This window comes from Argopecten irradians, chromosome 3, assembly GCF_041381155.1.
Source record: "Argopecten irradians isolate NY chromosome 3, Ai_NY, whole genome shotgun sequence".
Taxonomy (NCBI): Eukaryota; Metazoa; Mollusca; class Bivalvia; order Pectinida; family Pectinidae; genus Argopecten; species Argopecten irradians.
Window position 1 is genome coordinate 64,914,447 of NC_091136.1, and position 12,198 is coordinate 64,926,644.

A 12,198-nucleotide genomic window follows, 5' to 3' on the forward strand; every position below is an offset into this window, starting at 1 on the left:
TAGTCATACCTATCTTACACCAACATGTCCTCTTAGATATACCTATCTTACACCAACATGTCCTCTTAGATCATACCTATCTTACACCAACATGTCCTCTTAGTCATACCTATCTTACACCAACATGTCCTCTTAGTCATACCTATCTTACACCAACATGTCCTCTTAGTCATACCTATCTTACACCAACATGTCCTCTTAGTCATACCTATCTTACACCAACATGTCCTCTTAGTCATACCTATCTTACACCAACATGTCCTCTTAGTATACCTATCTTACACCAACATGTCCTCTTAGATATACCTATCTTACACCAACATGTCCTCTTAGTCATACCTATCTTACACCAACATGTCCTCTTAGTCATACCTATCTTACACCAACATGTCCTCTTAGATATACCTATCTTACACCAACATGTCCTCTTAGTCATACCTATCTTACACCAACATGTCCTCTTAGTCATACCTATCTTACACCAACATGTCCTCTTAGTCATACCTATCTTACACCAACATGTCCTCTTAGATATACCTATCTTACACCAACATGTCCTCTTAGATATACCTATCTTACACCAACATGTCCTCTTAGATATACCTATCTTACACCAACATGTCCTCTTAGATATACCTATCTTACACCAACATGTCCTCTTAGTATACCTATCTTACACCAACATGTCCTCTTAGATCATACCTATCTTACACCAACATGTCCTCTTAGTCATACCTATCTTACACCAACATGTCCTCTTAGTCATACCTATCTTACACCAACATGTCCTCTTAGTATGTTCTGGGAGGATAGCCATTGGCTATGTTCTGGTAAGTTAGGTGTCTAACATTAAAGCCCTTCCTTAGGGTAGGAGGATAGCCATTGGCTTATGTTCTGGCAAGTTAGGTGTCTAACATTGATAGGAGGGATAGCCCTTCCTTAGTTCTAGGAGATAGCATCCTTGGCTATGTTATGGTATGTAGTAAAGTAAAGGTGTCTATCATTAAAGCCCCATTCCTTAGGGTAGGAGGATAGCCATTGGCTATGTTCTGGTAAGTTAGGTGTCTAACATTGAAGCCCTTCCTTAGGGTAGGAGGATAGCCATTGGCTATGTTCTGGCAAGTTAGGTGTCTAACATTAAAGCCCTTCCTTAGGGTAGGAGGATAGCCATTGGCTATGTTCTGGCAAGTTAGGTGTCTAACATTAAAGCCCTTCCTTATGGTAGGAGGATAGCCATTGGCTATGTTCTGGTAAGTTAAGTGTATAACATTAAAGCTATCCTTAGGGTAGGAGGATAGCCATTGGCTATGTTCTGGTAAGTTAGGTGTCTAACATTGAAGCCCTTCCTTAGGGTAGGAGGATAGCCATTGGTTATGTTCTGGTAAGTTAGGTGTCTAACATTGAAGCCCTTCCTTAGGGTAGGAGGATAGCCATGGGCTATGTTCTGGCAAGTTAGGTGTCTAACATTAAAGCCCTTCCTTAGGGTAGGAGGATAGCCATTGGCTATGTTCTGGCAAGTTAGGTGTCTAGACATTAAAGCCCTTCCTTAGGGTAGGAGGATAGCCATTGGCTATGTTTCTAAGCTAAGGTAAAGCCTTTCCTTAGGGTAAGAGGATAGCCATTGGCTATGTTCTGGGAGGATAGCCATTGGCTATGTTCTGGTAAGTTAGGTGTCTAACATTAAAGCCCTTCCTTAGGGTAGGAGGATAGCCATTGGCTATGTTCTGGTAAGTTAGGTGTCTAACATTGAAGCCCTTCCTTAGGGTAGGAGGATAGCCATTGGCTATGTTCTGGTAAGTTAGGTGTCTAACATTAAAGCCCTTCCTTAGGGTAGGAGGATAGCCATTGGCTATGTTCTGGTAAGTTAGGTGTCTAACATTGAAGCCCTTCCTTAGGGTAGGAGGATAGCCATTGGCTATGTTCTGGTAAGTTAGGTGTCTAACATTAAAGCCCTTCCTTAGGGTAGGAGGATAGCCATTGGCTATGTTCTGGTAAGTTAGGTGTCTAACATTAAAGCCCTTCCTTAGGGTAGGAGGATAGCCATTGGCTATGTTCTGGTAAGTAAGGTGTCTAACATTAAAGCCCTTTCCTTAGGGTAGGAGGATAGATGATAGCCATTGGCTATGTTCTTAGGGTAGGAGGATAGCCCATTGGCTATGTTCTGGCAAGTTAGGTGTCTAACATTAAAGCCCTTCCTTAGGGTAGGAGGATAGCCATTGGCTATGTTCTGGGAGGGTAGCCATTGGCTATGTTCTGGTAAGTTAGGTGTCTAACATTGAAGCCCTTCCTTAGGGTAGGAGGATAGCCATTGGCTATGTTCTGGGAGGGTAGCCATTGGCTATGTTCTGGTAAGTTAGGTGTCTAACATTAAAGCCCTTCCTTAGGGTAGGAGGATAGCCATTGGCTATGTTCTGGTAAGTTAGGTGTCTAACATTAAAGCCCTTCCTTAGGGTAGGAGGATAGCCATTGGCTATGTTCTGGTAAGTTAGGTGTCTAACATTAAAGCCCTTTCCTTAGGGTAGGAGGATAGCCATTGCTATGTTCTGGTAAGGTGTCTAACATTAAAGCCTTTCTTTAGGAGGATAGCCATGGCTAATGTTCTGGTAAGTAAGGTGTCTAACATTAAAGCCCTTCCTTAGGGTAGGAGGATAGCCATTGGCTATGTTCTGGCAAGTTAGGTGTCTAACATTAAAGCCTTTCCTTAGGGGTAGGAGGATAGCCATTGGCTATGTTCTGGCAAGTTAGGTGTCTAACATTAAAGCCTTTCCTTAGGGTAGGAGGATAGCCATTGGCTATGTTCTGGCAAGTTAGGTGTCTAACATTGAAGCCCTTCCTTAGGGTAGGAGGATAGCCATTGGCTATGTTCTGGCAAGTTAGGTGTCTAACATTAAAGCCCTTCCTTAGGGTAGGAGGATAGCCATTGGCTATGTTCTGGTAAGTAAGGTGTCTAACATTGAAGCCCTTCCTTAGGGTAGGAGGATAGCCATTGGCTATGTTCTGGCAAGTTAGGTGTCTAACATTGAAGCCCTTCCTTAGGGTAGGAGGATAGCCATTGGCTATGTTCTGGCAAGTTAGGTGTCTAACATTGAAGCCCTTGGCTATGTTCTGGGAGGATAGCCATTGGCTATGTTCTGGTAAGTAAGGTGTCTAACATTGAAGCCCTTCCTTAGGGTAGGAGGATAGCCATTGGCTATGTTCTGGCAAGTTAGGTGTCTAACATTAAAGCCCTTCCTTAGGGTAGGAGGATAGCCATTGGCTATGTTCTGGTAAGTAAGGTGTCTAACATTAAAGCCCTTCCTTAGGGTAGGAGGATAGCCATTGGCTATGTTCTGGCAAGTTAGGTGTCTAACATTAAAGCCCTTCCTTAGGGTAGGAGGATAGCCATTGGCTATGTTCTGGCAAGTTAGGTGTCTAACATTAAAGCCCTTCCTTAGGGTAGGAGGATAGCCATTGGCTATGTTCTGGTAAGTTAAGTGTCTAACATTAAAGCCCTTCCTTAGGGTAGGAGGATAGCCATTGGCTATGTTCTGGCAAGTTAAGTGTCTAACATTAAAGCCCTTCCTTAGGGTAGGAGGATAGCCATTGGCTATGTTCTGGTAAGTTAGGTGTCTAACATTAAAGCCCTTCCTTAGGGTAGGAGGATAGCCATTGGCTATGTTCTGGTAAGTTAGGTGTCTAACATTGAAGCCCTTCCTTAGGGTAGGAGGATAGCCATTGGCTATGTTCTGGCAAGTAGGTGTCTAACATTAAAGCCCTTCCTTAGGGTAGGAGGATAGCCATTGGCTATGTTCTGGTAAGCTAAGTGTCTAACATTAAAGCCCTTCCTTATGTTCTGGGAGGATAGCCATTGGCTATGTTCTGGTAAGTTAGGTGTCTAACATTAAAGCCCTTCCTTAGGGTAGGAGGATAGCCATTGGCTATGTTCTGGTAAGTTAGGTGTCTAACATTAAAGCCCTTCCTTAGGGTAGGAGGATAGCCATTGGCTATGTTCTGGTAAGTTAGGTGTCTAACATTAAAGCCCTTCCTTAGGGTAGGAGGATAGCCATTGGCTATGTTCTGGTAAGTTAGGTGTCTAACATTGAAGCCCTTCCTTAGGGTAGGAGGATAGCCATTGGCTATGTTCTGGCAAGTTAGGTGTCTAACATTAAAGCCCTTCCTTAGGGTAGGAGGATAGCCATTGGCTATGTTCTGGGAGGATAGCCATTGGCTATGTTCTGGCAAGTTAGGTGTCTAACATTAAAGCCCTTCCTTAGGGTAGGAGGATAGCCATTGGCTATGTTCTGGCAAGTTAGGTGTCTAACATTAAAGCCCTTCCTTAGGGTAGGAGGATAGCCATTGGCTATGTTCTGGTAAGTTAGGTGTCTAACATTAAAGCCCTTCCTTAGGGTAGGAGGATAGCCATTGGCTATGTTCTGGCAAGTTAGGTGTCTAACATTAAAGCCCTTCCTTAGGGTAGGAGGATAGCCATTGGCTATGTTCTGGTAAGTAAGGTGTCTATCATTAAAGCCCTTCCTTAGGGTAGGAGGATAGCCATTGGCTATGTTCTGGTAAGTAAGGTGTCTAACATTAAAGCCCTTCCTTAGGGTAGGAGGATAGCCATTGGCTATGTTCTGGGAGGATAGCCATTGGCTATGTTCTGGTAAGTAAGGTGTCTAACATTAAAGCCCTTCCTTAGGGTAGGAGGATAGCCATTGGCTATGTTCTGGCAAGTTAGGTGTCTAACATTAAAGCCCTTCCTTAGGGTAGGAGGATAGCCATTGGCTATGTTCTGGCAAGTTAAGTGTCTAACATTAAAGCCCTTCCTTAGGGTAGGAGGATAGCCATTGGCTATGTTCTGGCAAGTTAGGTGTCTAACATTAAAGCCCTTCCTTAGGGTAGGAGGATAGCCATTGGCTATGTTCTGGTAAGTTAAGTGTCTAACATTAAAGCCCTTCCTTAGGGTAGGAGGATAGCCATTGGCTATGTTCTGGTAAGTAAGGTGTCTAACATTAAAGCCCTTCCTTAGGGTAGGAGGATAGCCATTGGCTATGTTCTGGTAAGTAAGGTGTCTAACATTAAAGCCCTTCCTTAGGGTAGGAGGATAGCCATTGGCTATGTTCTGGCAAGTTAGGTGTCTAACATTAAAGCCCTTCCTTAGGGTAGGAGGATAGCCATTGGCTATGTTCTGTAAGCCCTTCCTTAGGGTGGAGGATAGCCATTGGCTAGTTCTGGCAAGTTAGGTGTCTAACATTGAAGCCCTTCCTTAGGGTAGGAGGATAGCCATTGGCTATGTTCTGGCAAGTAAGTGTCTACATTAAAGCCCTTCCTTAGGGTAGGAGGATAGCCATTGGCTATGTTCTGGTAAGTAAGGTGTCTAACATTAAAGCCCTTCCTTAGGGTAGGAGGATAGCCATTGGCTATGTTCTGGGAGGATAGCCATTGGCTATGTTCTGGTAAGTTAGGTGTCTAACATTAAAGCCCTTCCTTAGGGTAGGAGGATAGCCATTGGCCATTGGCTATGTTCTGGGAGGATAGCCATTGGCTATGTTCTGGTAAGTTAGGTGTCTAACATTAAAGCCCTTCCTTAGGGTAGGAGGATAGCCATTGGCTATGTTCTGGTAAGTTAGGTGTCTAACATTAAAGCCCTTCCTTAGGGTAGGAGGATAGCCATTGGCTATGTTCTGGCAAGTTAGGTGTCTAACATTAAAGCCCTTCCTTAGGGTAGGAGGATAGCCATTGGCTATGTTCTGGCAAGTTAGGTGTCTAACATTAAAGCCCTTCCTTAGGGTAGGAGGATAGCCATTGGCTATGTTCTGGGAGGATAGCCATTGGCTTAGGGTAGGAGGATAGCCATTGGCTATGTTCTGGTAAGTTAGGTGTCTAACATTAAAGCCCTTCCTTAGGGTAGGAGGATAGCCATTGGCTATGTTCTGGGAGGATAGCCATTGGCTATGTTCTGGTAAGTTAGGTGTCTAACATTAAAGCCTTTCCTTAGGGTAGGAGGATAGCCATTGGCTATGTTCTGGCAAGTTAGGTGTCTAACATTGAAGCCCTTCCTTAGGGTAGGAGGATAGCCATTGGCTATGTTCTGGCAAGTTAGGTGTCTAACATTGAAGCCCTTCCTTAGGGTAGGAGGATAGCCATTGGCTATGTTCTGGTAAGTAAGGTGTCTATCATTAAAGCCCTTCCTTAGGGTAGGAGGATAGCTAGAGTCCTCCCTGGATATAATAGTAAGAATCTGCCCTGAAGCCTTAGTGTCTTCTCCCAGGTGAGAGATGAGCAGTTAAGCCCTTCTCTGTAGGAGAGGATAGGTCCCTTGTTACCGGCGGACGGTGAGCAGTACCCCAGATTTGAGATGAGCAGTAAAGCCCTTCCCTGTAAGAGAGGATAGGTCCCTTGTTACAGGGGGATGGTGAGCAGTACCTGTATCCTGGTGAGTGCCTCTTCCACATCCCTGTTAAACCTGTGGATCTCTCCAGCTCCATACAACTTCTGGTCCCTCGCCTCAATCTGCTCCAACAGATTATTCCAGGATTCTCTGTACAGAGAAAACAAGTCAATTAGAAATCTGTAGACAAATCACTTACTGATCTTCAAAACGTTCTTATCATTCACTTCTTTCCAAGTCCATGGTGTTATTATCGGATTCTGACACTTTAGCTCCATGATAAGTCACCTGTACATGTGGTATTTTATTCTCACCTGAGTTGGTCCTGACGTTCCTCCACCTGTTCCCGATAAGGAATGTTATCCTCCAAAAGAGTCTTAGCCAGGCGTTCACATTGGTTAAACCTTTCACCACCGGCTTCTATAGATCTCTTAAACTCATCAAATCTGTTCCTCAAAATCTAAAATAAACAAAAGTAATATAGGCACTTTGACAGTTCTGAAATATAATTGGGCCAACTGGAATAAAATATTGAGGTCCTTCTTTAAACATGCTTATAAAATTGGCTCAATAACTAATTTTAAAGTGCAATATCTACTATGATTCTTTACATATAAAAAGTAGAATACTTACAACGAGGTACTCGTAGTCCTGGCCATACTCCTCAGACGATGCGATCTGCATCTGTTGCTCTATCCAGCCCTCAAGGTCACTACTCTCACGAGTGTAAGCATGCATCCATTTAGACATCTCTAAGTTCTGGGTACGTTCAGCAGCAAGACGCTTTAACTTGTTCAGAAAGTCTTGGAGGTTGTCCTAAAATCACAAGAAGTTAACTTTATGTCCAGTATTTGACAGAATATATATTAGATACTAGATGTCAGATAACTACTGTAATGGCATCTCATGCTACTTAATGTATAAAAGTCTAAGATGATAATTAAAGAGAAGGGGGGAAATATGTCTTTAGATGATTATTAGTCTGAAAAGCATTAATGTTATCCATCTCTAAGAACTTTGTTAAAATGAAGAATTTTTTTATCAAAACTTATCACCAAATGAAGTGCTAGCTCCCAAAGGGTGAATATGTATTCTAACATTCCACAGGGTGCAGTGAAAACCTCTCCACATGTGACAAATCAAATCATTGGCAAAAAAATTGAATTTTCGACAAAATATAATGTGCATTTTTGAAATGGTAAAAATAGACAGAATCACAGTAGAAAAGGTAGAGGTACATTCAGGAAGGTCAGAGGTCAGATACCACCAAATGTCAAGGTCAAATGTTGTCATAAAACACCTCATTGGTTTAATTTAGAATTCATCAATTTTCTTGACTTTGTATCAAATATATGACATGGCTAAATGCCTTGATAAGTTTGTGGTATTTGGGAGGACTAGGCTGAGTGGGGAGGAGATATAAGAGAGTGGAGGAGGTAGAAAAGAGAAACTCTAAATATAGAACAGACCAAAGTCTACAGTGCACAGCATTTCTGTATATATAAATAGAATCTCAATCATTTAATCATCAAACTGAATATTTCAGGGGGTGTTATAGTGATCAAAACTGATTCAAATCTTTGATAGGAGTTCAAGCATTGTGTAGTTAAGCGTAAAGTTTGTAACCTTGTGACGAACGGATTCAATCATCTAAAAAGAAACACAAGCAAGCGGTTAAAAGAAATCTTCAGAGCTCGACTCATCTATTCGGTGTACCTGGATATATACATTGAGAGAATTGTGTTAGTAAATCAGGTTAGCATGGAAACATTGATCAGATGACATAGAAATAGTTATAAGTGTGCAGCTGTTTTACTACTACTCCTCACTTCTAGATATACTAAAGGCTATAGTCACAACACCCATCTTTCATTGTACAACATAATTGTACATTACTAGTAACATCTCAACTTTTCTGATGTCATTACACATTCTGAACAACAAGTCTTGCACATAATGGTTTTTCCACAAATACATGTACACACAAATATTTCTTAACACAAAAACTTTGTTCAGAGACTTGCATTAAAAAGAATTTGAAACAATGACACATTTAGTTCAATTTTTGCTTCAAAATTCTAATAATTGCATTCAAGAAAACTTATCTTGGTCAATCTGAATTGAAATTCTGCTTTTCCTGAATCATAAGTTTTTGTTCAGTGTGTGATTTCTTGGTTGTTATCGTAAAACTATATCTGCATCTTTACATGTCTGACTGTTTATCTTGATTATTACAAATAGGTTATTTTACTTTTTGACTTTTTCCTTTAATCTGAACCAATTCATTTGACTATCAACTAAATACACACCTTGTCATTATTTGATTTTAGGTCCCTGAACCGATCTGGGCCCTTGTCATATTACACTATAAATGACTTACTGATAAATAATATATAATACAGGATATCTTGTACAATTTCTGTACAGACCTGGGCCTTCCTTAGACTAGATGGATCCTGACAGCCTATCTTGAAGATCCTCTGTGCCTCCTTACTTAGTCCCGTTACGATGCCCTGGTATGTCTGAATGTCTGTCTCCAGTACCTGACAATAGACACCACATTACTTGTGTGTAGGTTATCCTTAAATATCTCAAGTTATTTAACGTCATCATTAAATATCTCAAGTTATTTAACATCACCATTAAATATCTCTCAGTTATTTAACGTCACCATTAAATATCTCAGTTATTTAACGTCACCATTAAATATCTCTCATTATTTAATGTCATCATTAAATATCTCTCAGTTATTAAACGTCGTCAATAAATATCTCAGTTATTTAACGTCACCATTAAATATCTCTGTTATTTAACGTCACCATTAAATATCTCCGTTATTTAATGTCATCATTAAATATCTCTCAGTTATTAAACGTTGTCATTAAATATCTCTCAGTTATTAAATGTCATCATTAAATATCTCTCAGTTATTAAACGTCGTCATTAAATATCTCTCCAATATTTAACGTCACCATTAAATATCTCTCATTATTTAATGTCATCATTAAATATCTCTCATTTATTCAATGTCATCATTAAATATCTCTCATTTATTTAATGTCATCATTAAATATCTCTCATTTATTTAATGTCATCATTAAATATCTCTCAGTTATTAAACGTCCTCATTAAATATATCAGTTATTTAACGTCACCATTAAATATCTCTCATTTATTTAACGTCACCATTAAATATCTCTCAGTTATTTAACGTCACCATTAAATATCTCAGTTATTTAACGTCACCATTAAATATCTCAGTTATTTAACGTCACCATTAAATATCTCTCAGTTATTTAACGTCACCATTAAATATCTCTCATTATTTAACGTCACCATTAAATATCTCTCATTATTTAACGTCACCATTAAATATCTCTCAGTTATTTAATGTCATCATTAAATATCTCTCATTTATTTAATGTCATCATTAAATATCTCTCAGTTATTAAACGTCGTCATTAAATAATCTCTCAGTTATTTAACGTCACCATTAAATATCTCTCATTATTTAATGTCCATTAAATATCACTCAGTTATTTAACGTCACCATTAAATATCTCTCATTATTTAACGTCACCATTAAATATCTCTCATTATTTAACGTCACCATTAAATATCTCAGTTATTTAACGTCACCATTAAATATCTCAGTTATTTAACGTCACCATTAAATATCTCTCAGTTATTTAACGTCACCATTAAATATCTCTCATTATTTAACGTCATCATTAAATATCTCTCAGTTATTTAATGTCATCATTAAATATCTCTCATTTATTTAATGTCATCATTAAATATCTCTCAGTTATCAAACGTCGTCATTAAATATATCAGTTATTTAACGTCACCATTAAATATCTCTCAGTTATTTAACGTCACCATTAAATATCTCTCAGTTATTAAATGTCTCTCATTATTTAACGTCACCATTAAATATCTCTCAGTTATTTAACGTCACCATTAAATATATCTCAGTTATTTAACGTCACCATTAAATATCTCTCATTATTTAACGTCACCATTAAATATCTCAGTTATTTAACGCCACCATTAAATATCTCTCATTATTTAACGTCACCATTAAATATCTCTCATTATTAATCACATTAAATTCTCATTATTTAATCATCATTAAACTCAGTTATTTAATGTCATCATTAAATATCTCTCATTTATTTAATGTCATCATTAAATATCTCTCAGTTATCAAACATCGTCATTAAATATATCAGTTATTTAACGTCACCATTAAATATCTCTCAGTTATTTAACGTCACCATTAAATATCTCTCAGTTATTTAACGTCATCATTAAATATCTCTCAGTTATTTAACGTCACCATTAAATATTTCTCAGTTATTTAACGTCACCATTAAATATCTCTCAGTTATTTAACGTCACCATTAAATATCTCTCATTATTTAACGTCACCATTAAATATCTCTCAGTTATTTAACGTCACCATTAAATATATCTCAGTTATTTAACGTCACCATTAAATATCTCAGTTATTTAACGTCACCATTAAATATCTGTTATTTAACGTCACCATTAAATATCTCTCAGTTATTTAACGTCACCATTAAATATCTCTCAATACATCATCATTAAATACTCAGTTATTTAATGTCATCATTAAATATCTCTCATTTATTTAATGTCATCATTAAATATCTCTCAGTTATCAAACGTCGTCATTAAATATATCAGTTATTTAACGTCACCATTAAATATTTCTCAGTTATTTAACGTCACCATTAAATATCTCTCAGTTATTTAACGTCACCATTAAATATCTCTCATTATTTAACGTCACCATTAAATATCTCAGTTATTTAACGTCACCATTAAATATCTCTCAGTTATTTAATGTCATCATTAAATATCTCTCATTATTTAACGTCACCATTAAATATCTCTCATTATTAAACGTCACCATTAAATATCTCAGTTATTTAACGTCACCATTAAATATCTCAGTTATTTAACGTCACCATTAAATATCTCAGTTATTTAACGTCACCATTAAATATCTCTCAGTTATTTAACGTCACCATTAAATATCTCTCATTATTTAACGTCACCATTAAATATCTCTCAGTTATTTAACGTCACCATTAAATATATCTCAGTTATTTAACGTCACCATTAAATATCTCAGTTATTTAACGTCACCATTAAATATCTCTCATTATTTAACGTCACCATTAAATATCTCTCATTATTTAATGTCCACCATTAAATATCTCTCATTATTTAACGTCACATTAAATATCTCTCAGTTATTTAATGTCATCATTAAATATCTCTCATTTATTTAATGTCATCATTAAATATCTCTCAGTTATTAAACGTCGTCATTAAATATATCAGTTATTTAACGTCACCATTAAATATTTCTCAGTTATTTAACGTCACCATTAAATATCTCTCATTATTTAACGTCACCATTAAATATCTCTCATTATTTAACGTCACCATTAAATATCCTCATTATTTAACGTCACCATTAAATATCTCTCAGTTATTTAACGTCACCATTAAATATCTCTCAGTTATTTAACGTCACCATTAAATATCTCTCATTATTTAAGTCTCTCAGTTATTTAACGTCATCATTAAATATCTCTCATTTATTTAACGTCATCATTAAATATCTCTCAGTTATTTAAACGTCATCATTAAATATCTCTCAGTTATTTAACGTCACCATTAAATATCTCTCAGTTATTTAACGTCACCATTAAATATATCTCAGTTATTTAACGTCACCATTAAATATCTCTCATTATTTAACGTCACCATTAAATATCTCAGTTATTTAACGT

The 12,198-nt window shown here is 37.6% G+C and overlaps 1 protein-coding gene across 1 annotated transcript in view; it reads right to left on the reverse strand.

Moving 5' to 3' along the window:
- LOC138319790 (spectrin beta chain-like) overlaps positions 1–12,198 on the reverse strand; it is a 194,996-nt gene that overhangs the window by 71,835 nt on the left and 110,963 nt on the right. Inside the window, 5 exon segments of the mRNA XM_069262923.1 lie at positions 6,403–6,517; positions 6,682–6,827; positions 7,001–7,183; positions 7,994–8,017; positions 8,797–8,910. Of these exon segments, the coding sequence (XP_069119024.1) occupies positions 6,403–6,517; positions 6,682–6,827; positions 7,001–7,183; positions 7,994–8,017; positions 8,797–8,910 (582 nt within the window).